Here is an 11,588-nt window from a genome sequence, read left to right as displayed (position 1 = left end):
GATTCAAGGCCGTCGGCTCGCACCGGGCTCGCCTCCTTCTTTCTCATCCGGGCCTCACGCCAACTCCCCCGATGTGTTGTCGTTTTTCGTTGGCGATTTCTCCTTTGCCGCCGCCGCCGCCGCCGTCGCCTTCGCGGTTCGGGTGGCGGTCGCGTTCAGCTCCGGCGGTATTCTCCAAAACTGAACGTCGACGCCTCTGCGGTCCAACTCCTCGATGATGCCGAGAATCATCTCCCACATGTCCTTGTTCTCGACGGCTTTGCCCGTGCTCGTCTGCCAGCCGTCACGAAGCCAGCGACGTACGCCGACGGTGGCACCCTCGGCAACGTAGTCGGAGTCGACGGCCAAGACGACAGTCGTGAATCCTTCGTCGTCCCACGCGTGGGAGCGAAGGGCACCGACGACGGCACGCAGTGTTGCCCTGTCCCTCGTCGGTGCCTCATCTCCGTAGGGCCCCTGTTTCTCGAGAGTGTCCGAGAGGGCGCCGAGACGTCCATGGAGGATCGGTTGAAAGACAAAGGACCACGCAGCCGGGGCGTCGGCCTGTCCATCCTCGTCGAGACAGGCACCGCCGGCGTAGATGAGAATCTGCTTGGCGTCGTCTCGGCGGATGAAACGAAACACCTTCGGCACGGCGTCGTGGCCGATGCCTGGTGGGAAGAGCGCGCCTGGGGTCGCGGTTGCCGAGGGCGGTGTGAACGCTGAGGGGAAGGCGCGCCCCGTGCCTCGGATGGGATCCATCGGTGATGAAAACGTGGTGTATCGGCTGTCGTCTGAATGAGGAAGTCGCGCTTTCCCACTCGTGCTTTTCGGATGGGAAGGTGCAGCCGAGCAAGAGAGAAGGAGGGATGGAGGAGGATGAAGTGGGAAGGTGCAGCCGAGAAAGAGAGAAGGAGGGATGGAGGAGGATGAAGCGGGAAGGTGCAGCCGAGAAGGAGAGAAGGAGGGATGGAGGAGCATGAAGTGGGAAGGTGCAGCCGAGAAGGAGAGAAGGAGGGATGGAGGAGCATGAAGTGGGAAGGTGCAGCCGAGAAGGAGAGAAGGAGGGATGGAGGAGCATGAAGTGGGAAGGAGGGGATGATGACGCGTGCATGTTGGAACATGCGAGACGGATTCTATGCATCATCTGTACGGGCATCACGTATGGATTCTCCATTGGATGCAGGTAAAGGATGTCAAGCCCCGAGTCCCGTACAAGGAGGGGTGTGTTGGAGGGGGAGGGGGGACGGGGCAACCCCTGCCATGGAGCTCGAGCAAACGACATGGATTCGCCACGCAAGCTACCGAGGATCACGGAAAGCCAAAGAAGAACAAGTAGGTGACTTGTTCCGCGCGTGCGAGACGACGGCGTGAAGCTCACGGATGATATGGAAACGGACACGCACAATAGGCGGCATGTGTCCCGAAAACTGCCCGCCGAAGTACTCCAAAGTCTGCCCAGCAGCGAATCGAACGCAACGACAAACACCTCCGTACAACGCACGCAGGTCGGCATGGCAAAGCCGAGCAACGGCAAAACACACGACCAAGCTCGCTTCCGCCGTGGGTGACTCAAGTCATGCCCCCTCCTCCTCCTCCTACACCGTCTCCCGAGTTTGTCACAAACACGTGCGGGTGCAAGGCATTGTCAATGCATGAATCGTTCCACGCCATGCTCCATCCGTGGTTTGCTTGTATGGTATAAAGGTAGTAAAGGTTGTGCGAACGTATGGGCATCAGTCTGTGTGCCTCCTATGCTGCGACCGACTTCATGCTTCGAACGGACATGCGGACCGGCCTCGCGCTTCCATCGTCGCACCTCCAGCAACTGCGGCAGGCGACTGCGCACCCATGCACGTACGAGGGCCGACATCGTCCATGCATCGGTCGTCGGTGGTTGTGCCGTCGCCGCCGGTCCCACGGCCCTCTTGCCCCATGGCTCCCGGCACCGATGGCGAGAAGGAGGGCCGCACAAGGACCTCGACACCTTTGGCTACGCCCTCGGCCGTGGGTGACTGCTCCTCTCTCTCGGCGTCCAATTCCACGACTCTGGTTTCCGAGGAATAAATGTCCCCCTTGTCGGATGCTGCGTGCGCGACTCGCTCGGTTCCGAAGACGCCCTTGTCGCGAATGGCCGACGCGCACTCCTCGTCGTCGGATACGACGTACACGTCGTCATCGCACATCTTGACGCTTCCCTGTCGGCTCCGGCTCATCGTCGACTGCGAGAGCCGGCTGTCTTTGGCAGCGCCGCCCGCATGAGCCGGTCGGGAGCCGAGGCCCAGCTGGCGGCCGACGGCGCTGCAGAGCGGCCCCAGGGTCGCCAGGCTCGCGGCGCCGATGGCCAAGCTCATCTCGATCGAGGTGCAGACGCCAATGTCGTTTGCCGACCCTGCACGGGCTCCATTAGCGGTAGTCTTCATGGCCACGCTCACACGCAACGCAGAGGCGAAGCGCTCACACAACAGGTCGGCATCCGTGAGCGCCGACAGATACGCGAACCGTACGAGGACGGCGGAATTGGCCCTGCGCAGGTCAGGTCTCGTCAGATGCATGCAAAGGCAAAGCGCACGGGACACCTTGGACGCACAAGCATGTGATGGCTATCAGCACCATGATGCCGACCTTGGCTCGCCCGTCGAGATTCAGATTCCCCACGATCAAGGCCGGCAGGACGGCAAAGACGACGTCGACGGCGACGCTCGTGGCGCTGTAAAAGTACGTCATGCCCATGATGGCGGCCCGTCCCAGACAGCTTCCGGCCTGGTCCCGCTTCCAGTAGTAGGACACGGGTCGGCACTTGAAGTCGGAGACGAAGAAGTAGACGGCGTTGGTGAGCACGGTGAGCAGGGAGGCGCCGTGGATGAGCAGAGCGTGGGCTCCGTTGGGTGCCAGCCGCAGAAGGAAGCAGGCGAGCGACAGCTTCGTGAGGAGCATGGAAAGGACGTAGAGGAGGCAGCAGAACCAGGAATACTGCCGCGGTCAGCTCGGCCGGCCGGCGCGACGGCACGTCTCTCGCCACGAACCAACATGGACTTGTCGACGGCGTCGGCGTCGACGTCGGCCGCCATCGGCAAGGCCGTTCCGTAGTAGGTGGCCAGGTTGGAGGCGACGCAGTATATGACGAAGAAGACCTCGACTTTTCGTCAGAGACGATGGCACGGCGCCCGAGGGCCAATCGAGCGCGTCGGCGGCGGGCGGCGGGAACGTACCGTGGCCAGCACCATGAGCCAGTCATCCGCGGCCAGGCCGGCGGCGAAATGGGCGCGGGTGACGGTTCGCAGGAAGACGACGACGACGGCGAGGACGGCAAAGGCGACGTTGATGGCAACGACAGCAGGCGCGAGGCCTTGTCCGGGCGCGCTCGTCATGCTTGCGGAGCGTGCTCGTCCGTTGCGGCCGACGACGAAGAGGCGGCGACGATGCGATGGAGCGGAGCGACGGGAGAGCAGACCACGGCGAGGGACGAGGAGGCCGTTGACATTCGGGGCCATGACGGTGAGCGCGTCGGCCAGAACGCAGCGCTTCTGGGCACCATGGTTTGGCCGAAAGACGCCATCATGGCCGAATCGAGCGGGATGCGCAGGAGCCACGCCGGCTGCCGCTGCGAAGCATGTAAGTCGACGCTCGCGCCTCGTGCGCTGCCACTGTGAGCCGGCCGATGGCCGGTTCGTCCATCCGTCGGCGGCACGGCAGCAGGCCGATCTGCGCGACGTCTCCGAGCTCGTTCCCTTTGGCTCTCCGTGCCCAGGGCGGGATGGTGTCTTTGCCTTTGCATGTGACGAAGAGGCTCGACGTTGACCTAGCGGTAGAATGCCGAAGCAGGAAACGAGGGCCCCGTTTCATGCTAGGGCAACGGCTCTTGGCATCGAGCAGGTTTTGGCCCTCCCGGCATCGCACCCGAAGCCGACGAGGTGCCATTTCGTCCCCTCGATCTCGGCGCTCAACAGGGAAAGCCATTGGCTCGGCGGCGGCCGACGGGCAGGCCAAGGGAAAGTCGACGGACGCTACGTCGTTGCCGTGGCTTTGCGCCATGGCACCTCGGCGAGAGCTGGCCAGGGTGTCGGGTCCCGCGTCGCTTCGGCCCCCCCATGGACGCATCTTGCTGCTCATGAGCCATGCTACAAGCATTCTAGGCATCCAATAGTCGCGCGTCGACCATGGACTCGAAAGGAGGGTCGAATCATGTCATTGGTTCCGGATGGCCGGAGAAGGGCTTTCCAGGGTTACGCCAACGGCATGGCTTTGGCGTTTGCGTGCATCGTCGTCGTCGTCGTGCGTCATGCTCATTCGAGCTGCAGTCTGCACACGGAGTCATGAGGGGTGTCGTGGTTCGTCCGCACGACCAGTTGGAGCAAGGCCGCGTTCTCTCGACGGAAAGGATGCAAACGCTCGGCAGAGCGTACCACTGTCCGATGCGTGTCGACGCTTGGCCGGGGTAACAGCCCAGATGGCCGGCTCCCCTTGACGCTCTGAACGGAAGCAATTTGCGATGCGAGAGAGGAACGGTGTCATCGACGGCGGCTTCGAGCGAGAACGAGGTCGATCCACGTCGATGAGCCGATGGCGACAATGAAATCTTTGCCTCGAAGGCTTCATAACCACGGCCTTTCGCCGCCAACTGGACTCGCCATCACAGCATTGCCGTCCACGTCCATGACGTCCGTCGCCACGGAGCAGCGGGCGGTCGAGCGAGGCAAGGCCGCCGTGCAAGTCACTCTGCTCGGTACTTGTCATGCATTTCGGCACTGGTCATGCACTCGGCACTGTTCATGCACCCGGTACCGGTCATGACCGATCCGAGATGTTCACGCTCCGACGGCACGCCGCTCGGGAAAGACGAGCTCCCATGGCAACCTGGAGCTGTCTGCGAAGGCCGGCACCTGTCGCCCGGTCGAGGTCATGTCTCGGGCGACGCGAGCTTCGTCACGACGGCGAATGGCGGCGTTGCCGGAAGCCATGGTCACGCATGCACCGCCGAGATGGCGAGGAGGTTCGAGGTCGACGGCCCACGTCGCCGTTGCCGCACCGGTTGCCGATGCGTGCAGGCCACCTGCTTGCAAGGGCAGGAAACGGACATTGTCATGCTCATCCGAGGCCGTCACGAAGCCGAGTTCTGTACGCCCATGCCATCGCCCTGGAACGCATTTTCTAGACGTTGGGGAGGACAGAGTGACGTACGTTCCAACGTCGACATCGGTCACCTACAGTGCATCTTGTAAGGATCACAAGTAGATTGCTTTCGACCCGACCGACCTCCATCTGGCAGCGAGATCATCTGGTCAGCCGCAGGGTTCGCCATGGGCAGGGGGGTCGAAGCGGGCGCCGGGGATGGTGCCACGGCGGGTTCGGGCAAGGCGGGATTCATGAGGCTGCCGGCCAGGCTTGAGGGATGCTTCGATTCGTCTCGTCCGTGAGCGGAAAAGAGGCCGGCGATCGAGGGGCCCCAGGCCAAAAGCAAGACGGCTGGGCATACTTCTTGGAGGCGTGGCGAGGAGGGTGGCAGGCATGGTGCGGAGCAGCTAGACCGAAGCGGGTGCCTGAGGCAGTCAAGCCAGCCATCAGCTGAAGGCCTGAGGAAGACTTGGTGGCTCAAAGGCTGGCCCTCGTTGCTTTGTAAGCAAGTACCTGGGTACGTATTCTGATACCTTTTCGTACGAGAATACGATGATGGGCAGATGTACTCCGTACTTGCTCCGTACAGTAAGTAAGTACATGTGGGTATACCAAGCACTGTACGGTGAACTGAAGTCCAGGCATATCCACGAGGTACTTGCTGCACCTACTCCGTACGGAGTAATTACAAGTACAAGTACATATACTGTACAGTATTACGGAGTGCTGCATGTATTAGTTGTACGTACTCTGTACAAGAATACGAATGCATGCTATTAATACTGCGCAGTACGGAGTACGGAATACAGTGGCTCGTACTCCGTACTCTGCACAAGAATACGAATGCATGCTATTAGTACTGCGCAGTACGGAGTATGGAATACAGTGGCTCGTATGCTGGTTGTTTATCGCATTACCACTAGTAACTAGTGCTCCGCATTCACTGGTGCCCGGGGCAAAAGAGTACAGCGCGATTGCCAGCGCGGGCAAGGTATCGAAGGCATTCGCACTCCGTTCTCCTCCGTGCTGTACTGTACAGTAATTACTTTGTTGTACAGCATGGTCAGGACCGCCAGCACGAAGCCGGTGCTGCTGCGTGGTGCCGGTACGCTGGCCATATTTTTGTTGGTCTGCCCACTCCCACTCGTACTGTACCGGCCAAGCGTACTGTAAGTACTAGGCACCTAGTAGAGACGACTTAGGGCCGCCCACAGCAACGGCTGGGCAGATGCCACCGGCCTCGAGCGGCCTCGTGCACATGCGGCTACGAGCATGCGAACTGACGATGCTGGACGCGCACGCTCGAATGGTGCACGCCGCGCCCCGTAGTCCGTAGACACATGTCGTTGCCGCTTTGCTCAGACGTGGCCTGCACCCTGCCGTGCCATCCATTCGTCTGCGGCGTCTCGTCCGGCGGTGGCCGCTGACGAGGCGAAACGGGGGGTCCCACGAGCGAGTCGACGACGCAGCGCGCACCAGCGAGGGCGTCTAAAACGGCGAGGCCACGACTACCGCTAGCAGCAGCCCACTCGTCGAGATCGGCGCATCGAGCTTTTCCAATCGCCGACGCTTGCTCCTCCGAGTGGCTGGCAGCGAGCTCGGGGAGGAGGGGAGGAGGGGAGGGCAGAGCAGAGAACGGTCGGCGGTGACACACCACACAAAGGACCCAAGTAAGCACAGTGCTTGGTAGCGCACCACCAGCGAGCGAAGGGGGGGGGGCACCAGTGGTGGTGCAGGTGGCCCCGGGGACCCTGTCGTGGTACGGCGGGGGTGCAGGCGCTCGCCGTTTGGGGTCTGCAGGTGCTGAGCGCAAGGCAATGTACTTGCACGGTGCACAGTGCTTTTCCTCGGTCGAGGCCGGCGAGGCGGAAGTGTCGGGCCATTGGCTTCAGCCCGCGGCATGTGCGCATGCCAACATGCTTTTCCCTCGCACCGGGCTGCCATGTTAGGGCGCCGCAAGCAGAGGGGACGAGACGAGGATGGCACCCGGACGCGGGCCGAAGAGCGCAGGAGAGAAGAGGCCATCTCGTGACGAGGGGGTCTCGACACTCTCCTACCTTTGTGTGCGTGCACTTGCACTGTGCAAGTACGAGTGCCCATACAGGTCCGTACTCTGTACGGAGTGCTCTGCAAGTAACTACTGCAAGTACTGTACGCAGTGCTCCTTACTAGGTATGGAGTAGGACAAGTGCTCAGCAGGTACTTGCACCTAGCAGGAATAAGTAATAATACTCCGCATTACTTGTTCGGTCATGCTGGCAAGACTCGCCTGCTACGAAATATACTTGCTACATGTCATGTAATATACTGTGCATGTATGCAGGGGTTTGTGTTGCTTATATTTTTAGGTTATTCCGGCAGAGCAGCAGGTCGTGGCACGGATTCAGGGTCCTTGCATGCATAATTACAGTAAGTACTACATGCCGGTGTTTTGGCTGCACCTTGGCGTGCGCAGGTCCTCGCATCCTGCACTACCTAGTACCCAGAGTACTCCGCAAGGGGCGCCGGATTCCTGCGAATGCGCCTCTGGACAAACGAGGCGCGAGCCCTGGGCATCTAACCGACGTCTCAAAGTTCGGGGACCCCGGACTCGCAAGCAAGCATACGTATCTGCTGGGAAATGTGCCGGCCACGGTTCGGGGCACATGGGTAGGTCCAGTCACCTCATAATGCACTAGGTATCTAGTAGTAAGCAGTTGTGCTCCGTACTGCGTGCGTGCAGTAATACTAGGTGCCCAAGCACTGTACAGCGTCTGCAACTTGGCAAGTACTAGGTACCTATTACCTAGGTAGTAGTACTGTTCCGCAAGTGCCTACACCATGTACAGTAGGTGCAAGTATGTATGCATGCATGTACATGTACGTGGACGCCGCCGCCAGCCATCACTGGCAGACAGTGCGTGCAACGCAAGCCTCGTTCACGACTCTCGCCGCACCAGCACGGGGCGGCGGGCTGGGCCCATACCTGCGCTGCACTTGGATGCGCTCTATTAGTGCAATGCTACGATGCTAGCACTTGTATGTACAAGTGTTGGTGCTTGTTTACATCTATTACTCCGTTCTCCGTGCTGTACAGTGCTTGCAGTACTCCGTACTTGCGTCGGTGTTCCCTGGCGTGTCCCAGTCGTCGGAGTCATGCTCAGGCAGGCAGGGTGGCCACGCGCAAACTCGTCGTCTAACACAGTCACTAGACAAAATTGACGGTTCAGTTTTGGTAGCGCCACTCCTACAATTTGAATCGACATTTTTGCCACCCCACTGTAGCACCAGCTCGCGTGCAAGCACTCGTGCGCCTGCACCGGCTCGTGCGAAAATGGTGCACACCGTGCCGGGAAACCGCCGCATGCACATGCAACTACGTGCACTGTAGGCGCAACGGCAAGAGGCCGGTCCCACGGTCGAGCGAGGCAACAAAGCATACGCAAGTACTTGCGCATGGACACATGTACGCTCCCTTCCATTTCCATGGCTCGGCGCAACGGAAACGAGTGGGCTGCCAGCTCTAGGGGTGCCGAATCCCTCGCCGCCGCCGTTTACGAGCGCCGCCCTTTTAGTTGTTTTCCGCCTTTGGCCTTGCAATGAAACTGTGTCTACGGAGTACCTTGTGCAGTGGACCTGACCACTACCAACTTAGGTACTTACTGTAGGTGCGTACGTCCCATACTCGGTTGTACTCGCTGTTAGAGCGTCGCGAGGGGGCCCCGTGCATTCTGGTCTTGAGCGCTGTGGGCACTAGCAGAGAGTACATGGATCGCCTGCCGCAACCCACCCATGTACTCCGTACTGAAAGCGCAACTACTGTACTCATTTACACCCAAAAGAGCAGCACATGTACAAGTACATGTACGGTGCACCGGACGTCGCCGGCTGCGCCATGCGCACTATCCTGGCACTGTGCAGATCCATGCCACCTTTACGCCGTCCATCGCGTGCTCCCCCGCATATCCGTTCGGTCTCATCCGTTGATTGGGCCGCGTAAAGTGCAAGACCACGGAACATCGGGTAATATTCGTTGTGCATGTCCGCGGTAAGTACGGAGTACATGTACTTGCTGTATACAGCACTTGCGCTCGCACAAGACTTGTACTTGTACTTGCTGCATACAGCACTTGCGCTTGCACACGACTTGTACTTGTACTTGCTGCATACAGCACTTGCGCTTACCCAGGACTTGTACTTGTACTTGCTGTATACAGCACTTGCGCTTGCACAGGACTTGTACTTGTACTTGACTTTACACCTCGTGTACGGAGCACCCCGTATTACTTACTGTACCGTCTTGCTTGTACATATACTGCACAGGTTCTCCGTGCGTAAAGTTAGTAAAGGTAGGTACGCGCACCACACCTGCAGGTACTAGCACCTACAAGCACCCACATCCTTGGGTGCCAGCAGGCGTAGTGATACAAGATCAATTGCCGACACATGTGCGGAACACAGTACAGGGTACACTCAAACACAGGTGCTTGCGGTCCATGTACTGTACATGCAAGGACACCCACAGTGCCGGGTACGACTGTGCATGTACTCCAAACAGGCACTTGTACTGTACATGTGCATGTACTCCGAACAGGCACTTGTACTGTACATGTGCAGGTACTGTACTTGCTTACTCCGTACTCACATAGAGTACTTCCAGCACAGTATACTTGCGTACTTGCAGTACCGTAGGTATGAAAACTACCGTCGGCGTACACGTAGGGCCGACCCACGCTCCCCCCCCCCCTCACTCGGCAGGCGTCCGCGGACGGTCGAAATCGAATGTGGTTTGCAGTTTGCAGCCAGCACGGCCCCTTGCCCCTAACCTTGACCTCAAAACTTTCCCTCCCCCACGACGGCGTCCGACTCTCACGACCTTTACCACGTCGCCCGCTCCTCCTCCGCCTGCTCGCGCCTACACCTATACCTACGCCTCCACCGCCGCCCTCTCCTCCTCCTCTTCGTCTTCCTCCTCCTCTTCGTCTTCCTCCTCCTCTTCGTCTTCCTCCTCCTCTTCGTCTTCCTCCTCCTCTTCGTCTTCCTCCTCCTCTTCGTCTTCCTCCTCCTCTTCGTCCTCCTCCTCCTCCTCCTCCTCCTCCTCCTCCTCCTCTTCGCCGTTCACGCCACGCTCCCTCAAGGGTGCCGTCGTGCTGCCACTTATCGAAATCAACCGCAATCATCCTCGTCCGGTCGGCAAGATGGCAGGTCAAGTCCAGCTTGTTGCCCCCACGGCCAAGTCCAGTCTCTCGTAGGCTGGATTCGTTCGAGCACCTCGAATCACGAGCGGCGAGCCCCGTGCGAGCGCCTGCTTCGCCTCTCCACCTCGCTGCCCACCCGACTTTGCCCTTCCGCTCGACCCTCGACCGGACCCTCCATCCCATCGGCCCCCGGCCGCACCCCCTCGCGGCCCCGCGCCGGCATGACTTCCAAACGAAGCTCGCGCGCGTACGTCGACGAGGCGCAGTATCAAGCCGACGGCTACCCAAAGGCCGCCGTGACGTCGTGCTACGGCTCGCGACGCGACTCTCGCGGATCCATCAAGGACGACCTCGTCCAGCTCGTCCAGGAGATGGACGACGGCCAGCGCAACGGCGTGCCCCCGAGGGACGCCTCGTCGGTCGCCCGCTCCGTCGCGAGGGCCGTCGCCGCGAGGGACGCCATGGCGGCGACGACGAGAATGGTCGAAAAGACAGGTGAGCGAGCCCGAAGCCCTTCCCCGTCGCCGCCCGCGCACACCCGCCCGGTGACGTTCCTGACCGGGCCACGCAGCGGTCGCCCCGCCGGCGACCATGTCCGACGAGTACCCCGCGGCGCCCGTCGTCGGACGGCCCGTCAACTTTGGCGTCGTCGTGCCGGGCGTCTACCGGAGCAGCTATCCCAAGCCCGACGACTACGACTTCCTGCGCAGCTTGCGGCTCAAGACGGTCGTGTAAGTCACCCCGCTCGGCGCTCGCCCCGTCATGACCCGACCGGCACGCGTGGCTCACGCTCCGACCGACAGCACGCTCGTCAAAAAGGACGAGCTCGATCACGCCTTGGCCCTGTTCACGTCGGACAACGGCATCCGCCAGGTCGTCTTCAACATGAAGGGCACCAAGAAGGAGGCCATCCCCGCCACCCTCATGGCCGCCATCCTCCAGCTCGTCATGGACAAGGGCAACTACCCGCTCCTCGTGCACTGCAATCACGGCAAGCATCGCACCGGCTGCGTCGTGGCCGTCGTGAGGAAGTTTTCCGGCTGGGACCTCGATCACGTCCTCGACGAGTACCGGACCTTTGCCTCGCCCAAGGTCCGCGAGTGCGACCTCGACTACATCAACACCTTTGAGTCGTCGGCCCTCGCCCTCGCCCGCAAGCCGGCACGCTTCACGCCGCAGCAGACGCGCACTTTTTTTCGCGCCCTGCTCTTCTCGACCTTGATCATGGTCCTGTGGCTCGTTTCCGGCACGCACATGACGTACGTCGCCGCCCACTGAGCGGGGGCCGGCGATGTATTTTCCCGCTCAACCCCGACC

The 11,588-nt window shown here is 60.7% G+C and overlaps 5 protein-coding genes across 5 annotated transcripts; 1 reads left to right on the top strand and 4 right to left on the bottom strand.

Annotated features, from left to right (window-relative positions):
* Nucleotides 1–54: 54 nt before the first annotated feature.
* On the bottom strand, nt 55–741 carry DCS_08160 (RNase H domain protein; the record flags this gene model as incomplete). The annotated part of the gene is made up of 1 exon (XM_040805440.1): nt 55–741. The coding sequence occupies one exon, from the start codon at nt 739–741 to the stop codon at nt 55–57; it is 687 nt and encodes a 228-aa protein (XP_040655544.1).
* A 1,007-nt stretch (nt 742–1,748) lies between these two features.
* Nucleotides 1,749–5,347, bottom strand: DCS_08159 (uncharacterized protein; the record flags this gene model as incomplete). The annotated part of the gene is made up of 8 exons (XM_040805439.1): nt 1,749–2,505; nt 2,570–2,952; nt 3,006–3,113; nt 3,192–3,506; nt 3,628–4,100; nt 4,386–4,708; nt 4,792–5,095; nt 5,236–5,347. 8 exons carry the CDS (start codon nt 5,345–5,347, stop codon nt 1,749–1,751), a joined length of 2,775 nt encoding a protein of 924 aa, XP_040655543.1.
* Nucleotides 5,348–6,358: 1,011 nt separating this feature from the next.
* DCS_08158 (uncharacterized protein) lies at nt 6,359–7,119 on the bottom strand (the record flags this gene model as incomplete). The annotated part of the gene is made up of 2 exons (XM_040805438.1): nt 6,359–6,980; nt 7,028–7,119. The coding sequence occupies 2 exons, from the start codon at nt 7,117–7,119 to the stop codon at nt 6,359–6,361; spliced, it is 714 nt and encodes a 237-aa protein (XP_040655542.1).
* Nucleotides 7,120–10,000: 2,881 nt separating this feature from the next.
* Nucleotides 10,001–10,253, bottom strand: DCS_08157 (uncharacterized protein; the record flags this gene model as incomplete). Its single annotated transcript, XM_040805437.1, has 2 exons — nt 10,001–10,180; nt 10,245–10,253. 2 exons carry the CDS (start codon nt 10,251–10,253, stop codon nt 10,001–10,003), a joined length of 189 nt encoding a protein of 62 aa, XP_040655541.1.
* A 239-nt stretch (nt 10,254–10,492) lies between these two features.
* DCS_08156 (tyrosine phosphatase) lies at nt 10,493–11,549 on the top strand (the record flags this gene model as incomplete). Its single annotated transcript, XM_040805436.1, has 3 exons — nt 10,493–10,766; nt 10,843–11,002; nt 11,075–11,549. The coding sequence occupies 3 exons, from the start codon at nt 10,493–10,495 to the stop codon at nt 11,547–11,549; spliced, it is 909 nt and encodes a 302-aa protein (XP_040655540.1).
* Between the last annotated feature and the right edge of the window lie 39 nt (nt 11,550–11,588).

Source organism: Drechmeria coniospora, chromosome 03, assembly GCF_001625195.1.
Source record: "Drechmeria coniospora strain ARSEF 6962 chromosome 03, whole genome shotgun sequence".
NCBI classification, from domain to species: domain Eukaryota; kingdom Fungi; phylum Ascomycota; class Sordariomycetes; order Hypocreales; family Ophiocordycipitaceae; genus Drechmeria; species Drechmeria coniospora.
This window is presented reverse-complemented; position numbering and strand designations above follow the sequence as displayed.